This window comes from Drosophila arizonae, chromosome 3 (genome assembly GCF_054131065.1).
Source record: "Drosophila arizonae isolate 15081-1271.41 chromosome 3, UAZ_ARI_1.0, whole genome shotgun sequence".
Lineage (NCBI taxonomy): Eukaryota > Metazoa > Arthropoda > Insecta > Diptera > Drosophilidae > Drosophila > Drosophila arizonae.
This window is the reverse complement of record NC_142923.1, coordinates 23,807,053-23,819,623: the sequence shown is the minus strand read 5'-3', so window position 1 is coordinate 23,819,623 and position 12,571 is coordinate 23,807,053. Positions and strand designations below refer to the sequence as shown.

At 34.0% G+C, this 12,571-nt stretch overlaps 1 protein-coding gene across 1 annotated transcript; it reads left to right on the top strand.

The window, feature by feature from the left end:
- Nucleotides 1-868: 868 nt before the first annotated feature.
- Nucleotides 869-11,040, top strand: H2.0 (Homeodomain protein 2.0). The gene is made up of 3 exons (XM_089463899.1): nt 869-1,579; nt 10,050-10,606; nt 10,663-11,040. The coding sequence occupies exons 1-3, from the start codon at nt 1,039-1,041 to the stop codon at nt 10,930-10,932; spliced, it is 1,368 nt and encodes a 455-aa protein (XP_089320025.1). The 5' UTR covers nt 869-1,038; the 3' UTR covers nt 10,933-11,040.
- The last annotated feature ends 1,531 nt before the right edge of the window (nt 11,041-12,571 follow it).

Here is a 12,571-nt window from a genome sequence, read left to right as displayed (position 1 = left end):
ACGATCTCTGGCTGAGCTAATGACACAGCGTTCTGTTTGTATGTAAACAACCAAAGCGTGTAGAGCAAGTTTCCCACATGAAAAACAGTGGGACAAATACGAGAAGAACTAAATTTATATAGAATATATATGTATAGAAATATTTTTAGAAAATACATATATCAAATATGTAATCATGCCTACAATATGAAACAATGTTAAGTTTTTACTATAATTTAATTTGTACACTATTAAGTTGGCTTATGATTCTTATAATGTATATATATATATTTATTTATTTATTTTTTTTTTTTTTAGAAAATACATATTTTTTAAGTTTTAATTCAAGCATTAATATAAATATAAATTTCCTTTTAAAAATCATATATAAATATATATAGTAGTTCATAAAAAGATTTTTTACATTTTTATTTGCATGTAATATATTTTATATTCAACGATAGCATTTGTTATTCTAAATTTTTTGTTTATATTTTAAAAGTAAATTCCAGTAGTAGATTAAATTAACAATATTGTTTTAATTAATAATTAAATAAAGGTATATTAAAATTAAATTATATTTATTATTTTTTAAATTTCCTGCTTTTAATATTTATGAAATGGAATATATAAGAAAAGTCAATATGATGAAATGATATCTATATTTATCGATTTTCCAATAAATAATTGTAGAAATCCATATGTATATGTATTATCACATATAAACGTCCCCTATTTGCATATTTAAACTGAATATACACATTTTCTTCACTTTTTGTCACAACGTGACCCACTGTATCGATCAGCGAGATTTACACTTTAACACAATACTTATTTGTATGGACCCAGCGGCAATCGATGATCGCTGCTTGGATTTGCTCCCGGCCCGGTCGCATTCAGTTCCGTGTGGGTTGTCTTACCAAACGGTTGGAATCGACTGCGAATCCCCCGCTCCGCATAAACATTTTGTACGTAAAGGCCGTGTCTTTTAAGCGACGGTGTTTTCTATTGCCTCCGTGACATGATCGTATAATTATAGCGCTTAGCTGCAGTGTGACAATGTTACTACACGAAAGTGCCAACATGGAACAAAGTGTGCCCGAGAATCTCAGCACTCATGTGTTTAACGACTGTGAAATCAAGTTGCAAACACCATGTCACGATCCCATGGATAGTGAGAACGGTTCCAACAGTGATTTGCCCACCAAAGATTCCGTGTCCAGTCCCAGTGCCACAACCCCCAATACATCCCTCACCAGCAGCAATGGCAGCTCCAATAGCACCACAAACACAACCAAAGTGAAACTTAGTTTCAGTGTGGATCGTTTGTTAAGCGCCGAGCGCATCGATCCTTTGCCCATGCCAAACCCAGCGTCCACGCAAGAATGCTGTGAGGGTAGTGTCTATGCCTGCTGCACCTTCTCCAGCTGCTTTGGACAACAGACAACTGAGGCTGCCAAGCACGCTTCAATGTCTGCGTCACAAGGCATGACAAATCCACATAACTATAACTACGCGGGATTGGATAAGTTCTATTCGGGCATATATATGGATTACAAGTCAGTGCTGAGACCGACGCCCATTCGAGCAGCTGATCATGGTAAGAATATTATAAAGCAAACGATCTATAACTGTAGAACATGTAAATTTGCTAACTTACCATGGTCCAAATTGGCATAAATATAAATAGAATATAATAATAATATATTTTTATCGCGGATTTTTTACCAACAAGCGAAAAATAGTAAGAAATTTGTATAGGCATCCTCGATTTATCAGCCCCTAGTCAGCATAATTATATACTTGTCTAATCAATCTGAACTTATTACTGAGTCTCGTGCTCTAACATTAAAACTGTAGAAAATATACGTGTTCTCAATTTGACATGCCCCGAATCGGCATAGGTAATATGCAATATACTCTATAAACTTAGAGAACAAGCATAAAAATATTAAAATATCTCATTAAGAAAAGTTTGCAAAGAATTTAAACTTAATAATAACAAGCTTATAACATATTTATACAAAACCTGAAATAATATTTATAGTGTGTTATTCCAAAATGTATTTTGGAATAACAAAAGATCTTATATATCTATAAAAGTAAAAATCAAGTTTATTACACGATGATCGGAAATAAAAAATTTATAATACAAATATCTAGATGTCCAATCGGGATCAATATCTATGCAAATATCGACAGGTACAAAAAAATCTATATTTTATATGATTATTATAAAATGTTATACTATAAAGAATCAAATCTATATTCTAAATGTATACCAGCTCTAGACAATCTGAAACAATTCACTGGATAAATGTCAGGATGTGCAATCATCAACAAAAACAAAACATAATTTATAAATTGAAAAATATATATATTGTATATATATAAATATATTGTATTTATAACTGTTCTTGTGTTTCTCACATTAAATTTATTAGCAAAGAAACGGCCATTTATGTATATATTCTTTATTTAGACAACTGCCATAAATATCTATATTTTAAGGTTCAATATCCTCTCATTAGCTATGGCAAAGAAATTACCGGTGTACGATCAAAAGACGAACCGTTTAAGAACTTTTCCCATTTGCCAATCAAATTCCGACACATTCTTCGGCTATTCAAAACTATTATAAACTGCAAATGCAAACACATATGTAAAAATTTACATTTCATGGAAAAGGAGATGACTCGAAACACTTTGAGTTTCTAGCCAAATGGCCGGGTCATAAATCGTGCATTTTTATTGGAATTATTAGTTGATCTGCGGCCATATTGTGCAATATTATTGTTGCCAACTGTTTGTGGCTTGCTCTTGACGAAAACAATTCGTTTGTTGAAATCGACAAATAGATATCGGCTCGTCGAATCGTATTTACGTTACTTCCTGCTGTTTTTGTATATCTGGGGACGACTCATAGACTGTCTGCCCGCACGCCAAGCAGCCTGTGCTACTTTGATCTTGTTTATATGAAAAATAGTGAGAAATATATTTTGTGTCTTGTGGTGTATTCAATTGTTTAGCTGGTGCCCTTTTCCTTTTGTGGGCCCCTCAATTTAGGCCTAACTCTTTTGTTTTATATACAATTCTTATCAAGAGGGTGTTAAATGGGCTGAGTGTCTCAATTGCTACATGCGTTGAAGGCTGCGCCCGGAAGTGTGTCTTACACAATGTCATCGAACCGAATATTGCCAAAGATTGTGAAGAAAAGGATGCCATAAAAGAAATCAATTAAATGGCTACTAAATCATTCAATATACAATATCAATGAATGCTGTTCATTTAAACTTTTTATATCAGTTGTAAATAATACAAAATTCTTATATTACTATAGTTAAACTAATATTAAAATTCTTAACAAAGTCGATTTCAACTTTTAATCTACTAAGATCAAAAACTTATAAATATAGTTTTTGATCTTAGTAGATTACAATTTTCCATACAATTCATACACTTTTTATGGTAAAAATTGATGCTCACTTGATATTTGGAATGAATGAACTTCGAATGACTATTTCTGATTTGAGAGAAAGCTGATCTTATGCTCTATATAAACAAGTAAGAAGACACCAGTCGAGACTTCTCGTCTGGGAGATACCCTGAACCCTCCAAGCTGATATTCTGCTCATACGGATGGACGGACGGACGGACAGGGCTATATCGACTCAGCTCGTCGTTCTGATCAAGAACATATATACTTTATGGAGTCTGCGATGATTCCTTCTGCCTGTTATATACTTTTCACAAAACCATTATACCCTGATTTCCCATTTTCAATGGGTTCAGGGTATAAAAATAAATACAAATGAAAGAATACCAGTCGAGTACACCTTATAATTAATTATTATTAGTCTTACCCCCTCAACGTTGTTAGTTGTATCGAAGAATAATATATAATTGGGTATACAAAGTATCAAAATCTTAATATTAGCAGAAACCTTAGACCAAATTAAGTAAATCTAGTTCTTAAATGCGATATAACCCATTAAAAAACTTGATGTGCTATTTATGGCTCTAGACTTAACGTCTTAGGCCATAGGCTGTGAGCTCAAAGTATATAAACGTATAGCTGCATAAATAGATAAGTAGTTAATAGTTAAGCTTAATGAAAAATAAATTTAATTCATAAATAAAGATTTAGCATAGAAATCTTAAGACGGTGTATCGATTGCCATAGCGCACACATTGATCAAGACAAAGGCTAAAATTTTATTTAGTACAACTTTCATAGTAGTTACCTATAGATTTTTTCTAATGTTGGAATCTAAATTAAATAAATACAACAAACTTTAGTATCTTGATCATTATAATTTGATATAAAAATCAATATTAAAATGGATATAATGAATTTATATACTGAATTTATTTCCTCTTAATGCTCACCTTTAATTTTGATAAACCTGTTCACAAGCATTGACAACCGATCAGCATGTATATTGAAAGGGTAATATTAACATTAAGTAAAACTTCCTTGTCAATTCATTTCAAGACTTTCCAAAAAGCTTCAATTGACTCGAATTTATGCATGCCCAAAAAATCAGCAATGATATCATTCAACAATATTTTCAGCAACATTTTCACCTTAATTTCCTTTGAACGATGCAAACAAATTAGCGGCAAATTAATTGGAATTCGCCAGGCCATCAATTAAATGTGAACATTTATGGAAATTATTATCAATATTAAATGATTCTCAAACACATTAAACACACGCAGATCGCAAATGAAATGCCAATTAGCACGTAGCATTAAATTCGACATTTCCTCAATCGTCAGCAGAAGAGGCAAACAGAGATACGTGCACACATCAGAAGCCACGGCCAGACGAGAGTTTGAAGTGTTTCATCAATCCTGGGCAACATTAAATAAATTAAATTCAAAAGAACCAAAACCAAATTAACAACAATTTATGAACAAATTAAGAATCGGCCTTTGAAAATAAACTGTCTGCCAGGCGGCCCCGCTTGGCAGCAAACAAATGAAACGAACAAAAACCGATTGAAGCAAATTTGTTTATTTGCTTGAGCAATTGGCCCCCGTCATTCAGGAATAGCAAATCCATCCCAACTACAATATAATGAATTGTTCCGTTCGGCCAGAGAGCGCTTAGCCTTTAGCCAGAAGATGGCTGCGGAATCTTTCTATCTTCTGATAGATTGAAGCGCCGCGGAGCCAACTACTGAGGCAGCCGTTTAAGCTAATGACATGCACCATTCTGACGGACTGGGCAACTGGCTAGCTGACTAACTGACTGACTGACTGACTGACTGGCTGACTGACTGGCTGAATGCTTGAAGCTATGTGGTATTTTTAGGGGCCAAGCGAGGCCAACTATTTACACAGCCACCCACTGTGGTGGCCAGCCAAGCTACCTGTGGTGTCAGGTCCAGGAAGAAGCACAGCACAGAACAAGAGTGAGAGAGAGCGAGAGAGAGAGAGCGCGAGCTTTTTGGTATCTGATCGTTGCATTCATTTGTGATGGATTGATCGCATCGCATCGCACATCATAAAAAACCATTGGGCTCGGCCAGTCACAGTTTCTGGCTGCTCAGCCAGCTCCAGCTCCAGGTCTTACATTCTCTCATCTTCAACAATATGTATTTGTTGCTGTTGTTTCATGGGTGTTGAGTAGTTTGTTTGATTGTTTTTCCTTTTTGGCTGGCGATCGATCGATTGATCGGTCGACCGATCGATGGATCGTTCAAGATCTCTTTTTTTCGTTCACGTACATATGTATGTTTTTGTTCTTCTTGTTATTTTGCTTCTTGTTGTTGTTGGAGTTATTTATGAATCGTTTGGTTTATGCTGCGGGTCGGGGCCAATAATTTGGCGCCGCTTGCCTAATTAATTTACAATTTATATGTTAATCCAATTGCTTGTGTCTTCCAGATCGATGTGATCAATGATCCATACAATGCATACGTGTTGGCCTGTATATAACATGCTGTTTGTTTGAGCCAACTTTGTCATATTAGCCAGCGTTCCCAGCAGCAGGAGCGCTTTCACTTAACAAGCCCTGCAGACGATCAACGAATGATCGTTCACTGATGATCGCTGTGGTTTATTATGATCCGACTTTTATAAGTCGCTTTTGGATTTCATGAGATCTCAACACGTCATTGTGATCAGTTATCGTTTTAACTCGTTTTTGTTGTTGCCTATTAATGCGAATTATCTGTAATTTTGATCACTACAATTGATTTCGATTACGATATTTAATATTGTGTTGATGGACAAGAAATTAAATTGTGGGTTTCTTTGTTTTCTTTTTTAACTCAAGCGGCAGACTAACTTGCTATACAACATTCAGTGGAATATAATACTGATCTTGATAACAGACTAGTTAAATTTGACGATTATTATCAAGCAATTCGTTAAATTTGCATAATGGAACGCCAAAAGTTGATCAGGATTATGCATATTTATTATTATAAGAACTACTTTACTTAATTATACACATTGAATATGGGAAAGCAGGGTATAATCGTTTTGTAGACATGTATGTAACAGGCAGAAGAAGGCATGGCAAACCTGAGAGATATCGACCTCAGAATATAAAAGGAATATCATATCAGTTTTGAATATATATATATTTCCCCTCTATGCAGCATACATCCCACTCCCTCTACCATCTTCCCCTCATTCACTTCCAGTACATCCCCATCCTTCCCCTCCCTCTACCCTCTCTCTCCCAACCTTCAACCAACCCTTTCCTCTCCCCCCTACTTTCTCCCCCTACTTTCCTTTCTTCTCCTCTCCTTCCTCTCCGACTCGACCCTTTTTCCCCTCCCTCTCAGTTCCTTCTCCTACCTCTCCAAGTATCCATCTACAAGGATATATCCCTATCTCCCGCTATTTCCATTTCTCTTTTCCTCTCTTTCCCTTTCTTTGATATGATATAAAAACACATTCGAATGAAGTTAAGAACTATTATTATGATGAGCAGTAACAAAGACAAACAAAGGCAAACAAAGAATATCATAAATATTTATTTATAGAAATACAAGTCTCTTCCATGAAGATATAAATTAATTTGAATTTAGAATTCTAACAGAATGTCCAACAGAAAAGTGAGAGTAATAGTTCACGTTGTAAAAAGCAAATATGTTGTAAGTCATAAAAAATATATTTTAATTATACATATCCATATAATCTGAAATCGGAGTTATCTGAGTGAATACTTTCAAATAGAAAGTACATACATACATATCTCAGCAATGCATCTACAGGAATTTCCTTTCATTATTCATAGATAATTTCCTCTGAATTTCTGAGTACGTTACATATTCCATTATATGTTTGTAATCAAAAGAGGAAGTCAACAAAATAATTCTTTGACCTCATCGGATTTTTTGTTAATGTCAAGGAAAGACTTGTTTATTATTCAATATTATAAATTAAGAAAATTACTTCATCTTGAGTTTATTTATAAATGAAAATGCCAAACAAAGTTTGTATGTCGTATGGAAACATTAACTCAATTTCCCTGCTCGTTCAATCAGGGTCAGGGATCTCTTCAGGTCTTGCAGCTGCTATTTCAGGTGAACCCATAACTCTCTCGCTACGCTTATGGCAATACATTGTGGCGATTATTCGCGTTGCATTCGAAAATGCATACAAATGTTTATACCAGCTCTCCAGATATTCGCAAGCCCATAAATATGATTGTACGTTCGAAAATAAATCGTAACAATTTAAAGCAGGTCATAAATTTGTGTAAGATAGCTACAAATATTCAGGATGCGAGATGCTTGTGGCCATGCCTAGATGATCGCTTAACTCATTAAGATATTTACAGCATTATTTACAAAAGGTATGTGTGTGTGTGTCTGTGTGTGGCAATTAAGGTGCGCCAAGGTGTTGAAAATCAATGGAAACTCATTATACGAAAGCGTTGACGGTTGACATAAGCCAAATGCCGGCCAATTAAGATGAAGGCGTGCGCGTTATTACGGCTGCTGTTGCAGATGCAGCTACAGATGCATTTCCGTTGCAATGTAAATACACAGCTAGAAAATCGCTTGAGTTTTAAGTAAATAAAATGAGCCATGGAAAATAAAAAGAAATAACAATTAGACGCATGCCGCGCACACAAACAAATTCGAAATCCATTTACGCACTCAAAATATCCGTGCACAAAAAAGAAACCAATAAAAATGCATAAACTAGTTTTTTTAAAAAGAAGAAGCAGAAACAAGGTATTTAAAAAACATTTAGCTGCAAGCCGCAATCTCGTGCCCCATGTCGTGCTCGATTACCCCAAATAATTTTAGTTGTTATTTTTTATTTTTATTTTTTTTTTATTCTTCTTCTTCTTGGTCCTCTAAGAGGTATTTTTGCTTCTGTTTGTTGTTGTTAATTTTATTTTTTTGGCGCTGTGTTGTAAACAATTTGTTTACCCGCAACGTTGATTATTTCCAATTAAGTGAAAATTTTATTATAAACAAACTCATTTAAATATTTTCAACGTGCGTTTCATTGAAAATAATTTACTCACATTCATTTATTCTTTTCAATTTTTTTTCTTCGGAGAGGGAAATTGTATTTTAATATTTGCTCATGTCGAAGATTATTGAGTTTTAGATAATGCGCTTAAGGAAATGCGTAAATTGTCTTGCATAATATTTATATATATATATATATATATAAATTTAAATTGAAAATATTTAAGCCCCGCCGGAGATATCCGGCTGATAGAGGATGTTGAGTGCTTTGGTGTACAAATAAATAATAAAGTAGTATGATATGAAAATTGAAATCTAAATGCATTTTCTCGAGCAAATAAAAATAAATATAAGAAGTAAACGAGGCGAATAACATAAAAATTATTCGACAAGTGATAAAATAGAAAATCTATTTAGGTGTACTAGTTATAAGCAAGTTATGTAGCTAGGAAGTTAGGTAAAATAAATAAATATTTTAGAAATATAAAAAGCTAGTCTATATAAAGTCTAGAATAGATACTACTAGGTGATAATTAATTTAAATGTGCTATAGGGATTCAAGTAAATACACAATTACAATTCTTTTTATATCACTATCATAAGATTAAAGGTTCAATAAATTTATAAAATATATTTTGTATTCATAAAAATAAGAAAAAATAAAAAACAACGATAAACCAAGGAATAGATTAAGATAGGATAGAAAATCAATGTACTCATTTTACTTTCGTGAATGAGAATAAAGAATATAATGTGGATATTGGTCGTACAGGTTAAGTTCCTTCCAATGACTGGAAGCAGAAACGTTAGCTTTTACTAGGATTAGCTGCAGCTCAATTAGGTTATGACAAATATACATATATACATAGTTCATAATATTGAGGCTTTGAAATCGAAAAGCTTCAATCGCGCCAAGCCTTAAAAATGTTCTTTTTAAAAAACATTAACAGTAAATTGCTTTTCTATGTGAAGTTCATAAAAATAACAAACACTTTGTGATTTCTTTAGCCCTTCTCTAAGTATAAATATCAAACGCTTTTCTTATATATTCCAAAAAAGAAAATAAATAAATAAACAATTTAATGCATAAATTCTCTTGAACTAAAGAAGCTTTTTATGTGGCACATTATATTAAAATACATACGTATAGAAATTAAGGCACTTAGAGAGCCAAGTGAAAATACAAAGAATTACGCTTTTACTTGGGAAATCGAATATTTAAAAGTGTTTAGGTTTACTACCTGGTGTTTGCAGAATTTAAAAAATTAAAGTAAATAAAAATCTGTTGTGATATTGAATTAAAGCATAATTAATTTAAATGCATATATAATATAATTATATATAGACTATTATTAAACCACCATGGGCAGCCATGGAACTATATACATTGGATATGAATTTTAAATAAAAGTCGTCGCTCCGAAGAGCATAGATCGTAGTTCACTCATCTGAGTTAAGCATAGATCGCTTTAACTCCTACCTAGGGACCTAGATTTTGATCGAATAGTTTTAATCAAACCACAATTTATACAAATATGGTATATACATATGGTATATACATATACCAAATTTATATCAAGTTTCTATACTAAACCAGCATATCCTCCATCCGATCTACAGCAACAACCTTTCCGTCGCTGGCAACGAACGCACTGCTGCGTTTCCATCAACAGCAGCAGCAACATCATCATCATCATCAGCAGCAGCAACATATTCAAACACAACAGCAGCAACAGCAACAGCAACAACAACACAAGGCAACAACAATGTTGCACAGCTCAACGACGTCGTCATCGTCGGCTGCGACTGCGGCTGCTGCGCTGCTGGCGCCTTTGAATAGCCTCAAGACACTGCAGTTAACGCAGCAGCAACGTTTCTTGGCCAAAACAGCGCATCCACAGTTGCTGGACATTCCGACAACGGCAACAGGTGTTGCAAACTCGTTACAAAATGGCGGCCACGGCAATAACAGCAACAGCAACAGCATCAACAGCAACAACAGCAGCAGCATTAGCAACAGCAACAACAGCAATGGCAAACGGAAACGTTCGTGGTCGCGAGCCGTGTTCACAAATCTGCAGCGAAAAGGACTCGAGATACAATTCCAGCAACAGAAATACATAACCAAGCCGGATCGACGCAAATTGGCAGCACGCCTGAATCTGACAGATGCTCAGGTAAGCTTTGGCCAAAACTCAGCCATAAACCACGCTAAAGTTTGATCGATTCACAGGTCAAAGTGTGGTTCCAGAATCGACGCATGAAATGGCGTCACACGCGGGAGAATCTAAAAAGCGGACACGAGAAGCAGCCACAGCCCCAGGGGCCAATGGGCTCCAGCAATAGCGCGACGAAGCCATTGCTGATCCCTTCCGGAGCTGGAGCTGGAGCTGGAGCAAGGCCACACGAGCTATTGGACTATAGCTCGGACAGTTGCTCCAGCGTGGAGCTCAGTGAACGAGCCGAAGACGATGATAACATTGAAATCGATGTAGTTGAATAACCACAAGTCAATATATAAATATATCTATTTTATAATATTTAGTATATAGAGATTGTCAGCGACAATCAAGTTCAAGTTTGTTTAATAGCGTAATTAATGTATGTATAAAACACGAATTTAAATTATTACATATTATATAAATTAAGCATTTACAATAATATTTAATACATAATAAATGTTATCTGTACAAAATGAATATTTATGCTTTTTTTTTTTTACAAGCTTTGCATGAGGCAAACTAAATTGGTAAGAGCAAATGATCTGAAATTATACTTTATTCTATCTTATATAAGAAGATTGAAATGCAAATATTCCAGTATCTGACATCATTCAGTTTAGGAAGCAACTCCGTAAGCACTCTTTGGAAAATATAGTAGAGTCATCAGATTCCGGACTTTTAAATTCTATCGTCCTAATAATCAAAATAACTGCATTGAATCTATCATTTGATTACAAGTTCTTGAATAAGGCAAGTGGGAAATCAAAGCCCGCAATCGATCTATCTATCTCTCTCTGTATATGTCTGTCCATTTCAAATAAACACATAATATATTTACTTAAGACTCAAAGCACAGAGTAATTTTTTGGTGTTGATCAACGACTGTCATAATTAACTAAACTCATTATGCTCCCGCTCTTTTCGAGTGTAATGAACGAGGAACAGTGGAATCAGACTGAGCTAGAAAGCCCAAAGCTGCTTGGAAGCCTGATCAGTTGCTTTGATAACCTGCTGTAGTTAAGTCGCAGTTCTTTGGCTTTTGTAAGATAAATAAATATATATAATAATTTATTATATGTATTTATTAAAATAACTAAAAATTCTATAACGAAGACATATCCGCTATAATGAAATAATTTGAATATATTAACGTAATATAAGTAGTAATGGTTTTTTAAAAGCATCGTCTAAAGTTAGATTTGAAAGCCGAAATCTGGATTCAGATCGAAGCAATGTTACTGAATCAATTATAATCGTATCGGATCATGATAATAATTTATAATAATAATTTTGATATTGATTATGAAGATCAAATTAAATTCATTGCTAAATTAAATTATAATTATGTATAACTATGAACGTATTTGACTTACTATGAATTTCTAATATATAAAAATATACTGGTAAATAACTGAACCGAATTTCGAAACATACAATCATTTTCTACCTAGTCAACATAAAAGAAAACCTAATTAACCCCAAACCACTAAGTAAAGTGTAAAAAGTGAACGCTTTAGCTTATTGCTTTATGAAATACATCAGATAATTATTATTTTTGTTCAAACAAACAAACAAGCTAATGAAGCCAGCTATCCATATTACGTAGATGCTATCTCAGACACAGATCTCCATCTAATAACTTAGACTAATGATCAGCAATATTCCATAATTAGAATGATCTGACCAAGTGCCTCACATACTTATGAAAACAAACAATTAGGGATTAGCTGAACAATTTATAATTGATAAAGCAACATATTAATACCTCATATATCATTAAAAGCAATTTACTCTTAATGCTCTCTCTCTCCCTCTCCCTCTCCCTCTCTCTTGCACTCGCTCTCGCTCTCTTTGCACTCTTTGTGTGCCGCACAGAATAAACAATAAAAGAACACGCAATGCCATTTTCTTATAATAAAC

Excerpts from the sequence above, each read along its gene's own strand:
- H2.0 (XM_089463899.1), top strand. The coding sequence starts at position 1,039 with ATGTTACTACACGAAAGTGCCAACATGGAACAAAGTGTGCCCGAGAAT. Across the intron at positions 1,580-10,049 it reads CATTCGAGCAGCTGATCATG|CAACAACCTTTCCGTCGCTG; the intron begins GTAAGAATATTA and ends TCCGATCTACAG. Across the intron at positions 10,607-10,662 it reads TGAATCTGACAGATGCTCAG|GTCAAAGTGTGGTTCCAGAA; the intron begins GTAAGCTTTGGC and ends ATCGATTCACAG.